The sequence below is a fragment of the Canis lupus genome, chromosome 1 (genome assembly GCF_003254725.2).
Source record: "Canis lupus dingo isolate Sandy chromosome 1, ASM325472v2, whole genome shotgun sequence".
In the NCBI taxonomy this organism is placed as follows: Eukaryota; Metazoa; Chordata; class Mammalia; order Carnivora; family Canidae; genus Canis; species Canis lupus.
The window spans coordinates 89,179,344-89,184,380 of record NC_064243.1 but is presented as its reverse complement, the minus strand read 5'-3'; the positions used below and the strand labels follow the sequence as shown (position 1 = coordinate 89,184,380).

The 5,037-nt window shown below is 52.0% G+C and overlaps 1 protein-coding gene across 1 annotated transcript; it reads left to right on the top strand.

The window, feature by feature from the left end:
- Positions 1-3,402: 3,402 nt before the first annotated feature.
- Positions 3,403-4,496, top strand: LOC112643513 (forkhead box protein D4-like). Its single transcript, XM_025421489.3, has one exon. It carries the CDS (start codon positions 3,468-3,470, stop codon positions 4,494-4,496), a length of 1,029 nt encoding a protein of 342 aa, XP_025277274.3. The 5' UTR covers positions 3,403-3,467.
- The last annotated feature ends 541 nt before the right edge of the window (positions 4,497-5,037 follow it).

The following is a 5,037-nucleotide window of genomic DNA, read 5'->3' as shown; positions in this document are numbered from 1 at the left end:
ACCTTCTTAAAGTGTACAATTCATGGCTTTAGTATATCCACAGGTAGCAGCAAGTACTAGCACCGCTATCTCATTCCAGAACATTTTCCTCACTCCGCAAAGAAACTATCCATCCATCAGATCAGCAGTTAGTCCCTGCTCCTAGCCCCCAGCAACTGCTGATCTACTTTCTGTTTCTATAACTGGTCTACTCGGACTCTTTCACCACCATAATGTTTTCAAGATTCATCCTTGTGGTGTAGTATGTATGTATCAACCCTTCGTATCTTTTTGTTCCTGAACAAAAATCTATATACCACATTTTGTTCGTTCATCAGCCGATGGACATTTTGAGTTTCTACTTTTTGGCTATCGGGCCTTTTTTCTCATGTTTAATTTTTTAAACTAATAGAATGTAATTTTCAGAACAGTTTTAGATTTACAGGAAAATTGAGCAGATCGTACAAGATACAAGTACAGATGGTACAAGTTCCCATATCACCTACCACCCCCCCACAACACACACACACTTAAGGTGTTAAATAGTATGGCACATTTGTTAAAATTAGTGAACCAATATTGATACATTATTAACCAAAGTCCATAGTTTATTCAGATATCCTTAATTTTTACATAGTTTCCTTTATCTTTTCCAGAATGCCATGCAAGATAATTGGATAGACAAGTTAGTTGTCATGTCTTTGTAGACTCTTCTTGGCTATGACAGTTTCTTAGACTTCCCTTGTTTTGGTTACCTTGATAGTTTGAGAATGGTTTTGCTTAGGTACATAAGATGCTCCTCTATTGGAATTTGTCTGTTTTTCTCCTGATTTAGATGGGTTTTGGGGAGCGAGATCACAGGGTGCTATTTTTATCACATCTCAAGATGCTATTAACATGGTTTATGACTATTAATGTTAACAGTGGTCACCTGATGACCTGGCTGAAGTGTTTGTCCAGTTTCTCCACTTGTAAGATTATTCCCCTTCCCTCCCCTGCCCCAGACTGTACTCTTTGGAAGGAAGCCACTCAGCACTGCCCACCACAGTAAAGGAGTAAGGAAATATGCTCTTCCTCCCTGAGGAGTATCTACATTATTTGGAATTCTTCTTCATGGGCGATTTGCTTCTTTTCCTCTGCTTATTTTTTTGGGTTTTGTTTTGTTAATTTATTTTTTTTGGGGGGGGGGGGTTGTTTTGTTTAAATGAGCTCTATGCCCAGTGCCCAGTGTGGGTCTTGAACTCAGGACCCTGAGATCAAGAGTCACATGCTCTACTGGCTGAGCCACCCAGGTATCCCTCTTTCCCCCATTTATTAATTTACTTGATCATTTCATTTTTATCAGTATGGACACATGAATATTTACCTTATACTTTGAGTTATAATCTAATACTCCTTCCTCAAATTGTCCAAGCTGGGGCCACGGAGGTTGGGGTGGGGGACGGGCTCTTTGTCTCCTGTGCCCCCTTTGACACACCTCCACCAATGGGGGTGGTTTCAGTTGTTTTGTTTTTGCCTGTCTTTCCTTTCCTCCTTTCATTTTTAAATAACGCAAATCCCCACAGAAGTTGACTCTAGGAAAACTAACAATACTCCCTTTCCAGGTCTTCAGATTCCTCTGCTGCTGGCCAAACTGTGCCTTACCTGCAGGGGGTTGACGGGGAGGCAGCTGGGAGTCTGAATTTGAATGCAACACCTGTCAGCCCTCCTGGAGCTTAGTTTAGTAGATCACACTAGTAGTAATTGGTGAATCTGGGATTCAAACACAAATCTGTTAGGCTCAGAAGCTTGGGTCATTTGTCCCAGGTTAGGCTACATTTGACTGAGAGGCCTGAGGGTGAGAACCTCAGGAGTACAGGATAAGCTTTTAAAAGACACGAGAGGAAGCGGTTTTCAAAATTTTATCCTGAAAGGACTAGCTACTTCGAGCTACTTTTTTTTTTTTTTTGTCATATTTTGCCCTTTTAGCTGACCTCTGATTTCTTGCTGAAAATTCATTATCATTTACAAGCACAAATGAAAGATTCACTCAGTGACAATCAGTGGCATGATACAATATTTTCACACTGTGTTTTTTTTTAATTTATTTTTTATTGGTGTTCAATTTACTAACATACAGAATAACCCCCAGTGCCCGTCACCCATTCACTCCCACCCCCCGCCCTTCTCCCCTTCCACCTCACACTGTGTTTTTATTAGATGCCTTCTCAAATTCTTTTCACTAGTGGGTGGATATTAAATTATGAATATGCGCTGTTGCTCAGCATTTCACCATAAGATCCCCTTAGATAACACATACTATGTCCCACCACTCTAGTCTCTGAGCAGATTTAAATGAACCCCATTTAAAAATCCTTGACTTTCAAGGACATCAGATGAGTTAAACAGCTTTGTCTGCCCTGTCACTCCTCCAGAACCGCACCTCCCCTTTGCCTTATTTAAGGTTTCAACTTTAGTATTTATTATTATAGTAAAAGTGCTTAATGTTGGATTTTGAAAAGGGAGGGAGGAGGAGGGAGAGAATACATGTGTGAGAGATTGACCGTCAGACTGGTGCATCCCTTGGTGTTGGGAGGCTATTTTTCTGAAAACAGGATTTTTCACACTGGCTCTGTACTGGTTAGGATGTGGCAAAATCAGTGTAGTTGGTTGTGGATATTAAAAATAAAAAAGCAAAACAGTGGTCACTTGTTTTATGAAATCTATTTTAGTTACCAAAGTCTATCTAAAATAGTGATGTAAAATATACATCCTACATTTAATGTCAAATGTTCAAAGAAGTTGGAGAATCAGTGATGCAAGGGGACTTCTCCTTAGCTCTCCTGCTTTCCTTTCACCCTGAACTTCCATAACTTCACGCCAAGGACATTTCGTCCTTTTCTGAAAAGCTGAGCAGGAGAACATTTGGGGGAGCTAAGGTAGGGAGTAGATGGGACCATGCCAGCCTCGCTCCCACCCCCCACCCCCAAGAACATTAAGAATATTTCATTCATTCCGGATGAGGATGGAATCCACCAGTGAAAATGAGTGAATCACCAGCTATGACACACTAAAGCATTTAAACATTCTTTCAGAGTCAAACACCGTAGATTATAGGACCCCCCTCCCCCATTTCTATCCTCCAGGGGGGAGGCCTGGGTGTCAAGGTGGCCGCAGGTGGTTGGGTCCCGTATCTTCCTACCTCTTCTTCCTTCGCACGTTTTCGAAGCGCTTTAGGGGCGCATCTTCCCTGGGGGCGGGTGGGCGTGAGGAGGAGGAGGAGGAGGAGGAGGAGGAGGAGGAGGCGGCGGAAGGTTCTGGCCCTGTCGGGAACGCGCCGAGGACCCTCTTCATTGGACTGCGTCGGGGGGAAGTGGGAGTCTGGAGGTAGGGGAGAAGGGGTATAAAGGGGAGGAGGGCGCGAGGAAGCCGCGGTAACAGGCGACGCGCATCTTCGCTGGACACTGTTGGACGCCGAGGCGCCGGCAGAGAGGAGCAGCGGGGCCTCCATGAACTTGCCCCAGCCCGACGCCCTCGGGCGCGCGGACCCCGGAGGCGGCCGGGCCGACGCCCCGGGGGAGGAGGGGGGCCCGCGGCTCCCCAGGCTCGGGGCCGCGCCGGCCTCGGGGGCCCCGCCGCCCGCCAAGCCGCCCTACTCGTACATCGCGCTCATCACCATGGCCATCCTGCAGAGCCCGCACAAGCGCCTCACGCTCAGCGGCATCTGCGCCTTCATCCGCGGCCGCTTCCCCTACTACCGCCGCAAGTTCCCCGCCTGGCAGAACAGCATCCGCCACAACCTGTCGCTCAACGACTGCTTCGTCAAGATCCCCCGCGAGCCGGGCCACCCGGGCAAGGGCAACTACTGGAGCCTGGACCCCGCCTCCCAGGACATGTTTGACAACGGCAGCTTCCTCCGGCGCAGGAAGCGCTTCAAGCGCCCCCCGCCGCCCCCGGGGGCGCCCCTGCACGCCGCGCTCCCGCCGCCCGCCGCGCCCGCCGCGCCCGCCGCCCTGCACGGCGCGCTCCCCGGCCTGCTGCTCGGGCCCCCGGCCCCGCCGCAGCCCGTCCCGGGGCCGCTGCTGCACCCGCTCCCGCTGCGCTACCTGCTGCTGTCGGCCCCGGCCGCCGCCGAGGCGCCCCGGACAGCGCCGGCCGTCCAGCTGCAGCCCCCTCTGCGCGCCCGGCCTCGCCAGGAGGGCCGGGGGCCGGGAGACCCACGCAGCCCCTTCAGCATCGACAGCATCATGCACGGCGTCCGCGGAGGGGCCCCCGGGGCCGCGCAGAGCCCGCCCCCGCCCCCGCCCCCGCCCCCGCCCCCGTGGGGCTACTGCCACCTGCTGCAGGTGTCCGCCGCCGCCGCCGCCGCCGCCGCCCGGACGCGGTTAGAGCAGCCGCCCCCGCCGCCCCGGGACGGCACCCGCGCTGTGCTGGGCCAACACCTGCCCGGCCCCGCGGCGCTGCTGGGGTGCCAGCCCGGAGCCCCCGCCGCGGCCAGCCTTGCCGGCGGGGACCGCACCTTGCCAGCCTCATCCTGAGGAGCGCACCTGCGCCGGGCGTGACCGGCCAAGCCGCAGCGCAGACGGGCGGGGAGTCCCCAGGGGCCCTGCGCGGACGCGGCGACGCGGAACCCTCGGAACCGCCACTACCCCAACCGCCGTTTGGGTCGCCGCGAAGTATCTACAAGGCTGCAGCTGGAGCGGGCTCGGACCACCGGAACGTGCACCCCGGATCGCGCCCACTCTCGCCCTTTCTTTGCCAGCCTCCGGGTGTGGCTTCCAGCACCTTTCCCGGGACAGGGTCCAGAGGCTGAGGAACGTGAGTGGGGCATTTCGTTCTGGTCAAAAACACATAGACAATGTCCGATGATGCACAACTTGTTTCCCCTTGTTGGCTCCCTAGCAATCGTAAATACTGGTCCCAAGTCAAGTGCAAAATACTCACGTTCTTTATGTTTTCCTGAAATCGGCGTGTAATATAGAACTTTAATTGCAAGACATTTGTTTCCCATCTGTGTGTTTGATGTGCCATCTTCCGTGGAAAGATGTTAAAATTAAAGCTAGCTATATAGACTAAATA

Excerpts from the sequence above, each read along its gene's own strand:
- LOC112643513 (XM_025421489.3), top strand. The coding sequence starts at position 3,468 with ATGAACTTGCCCCAGCCCGACGCCCTCGGGCGCGCGGACCCCGGAGGC.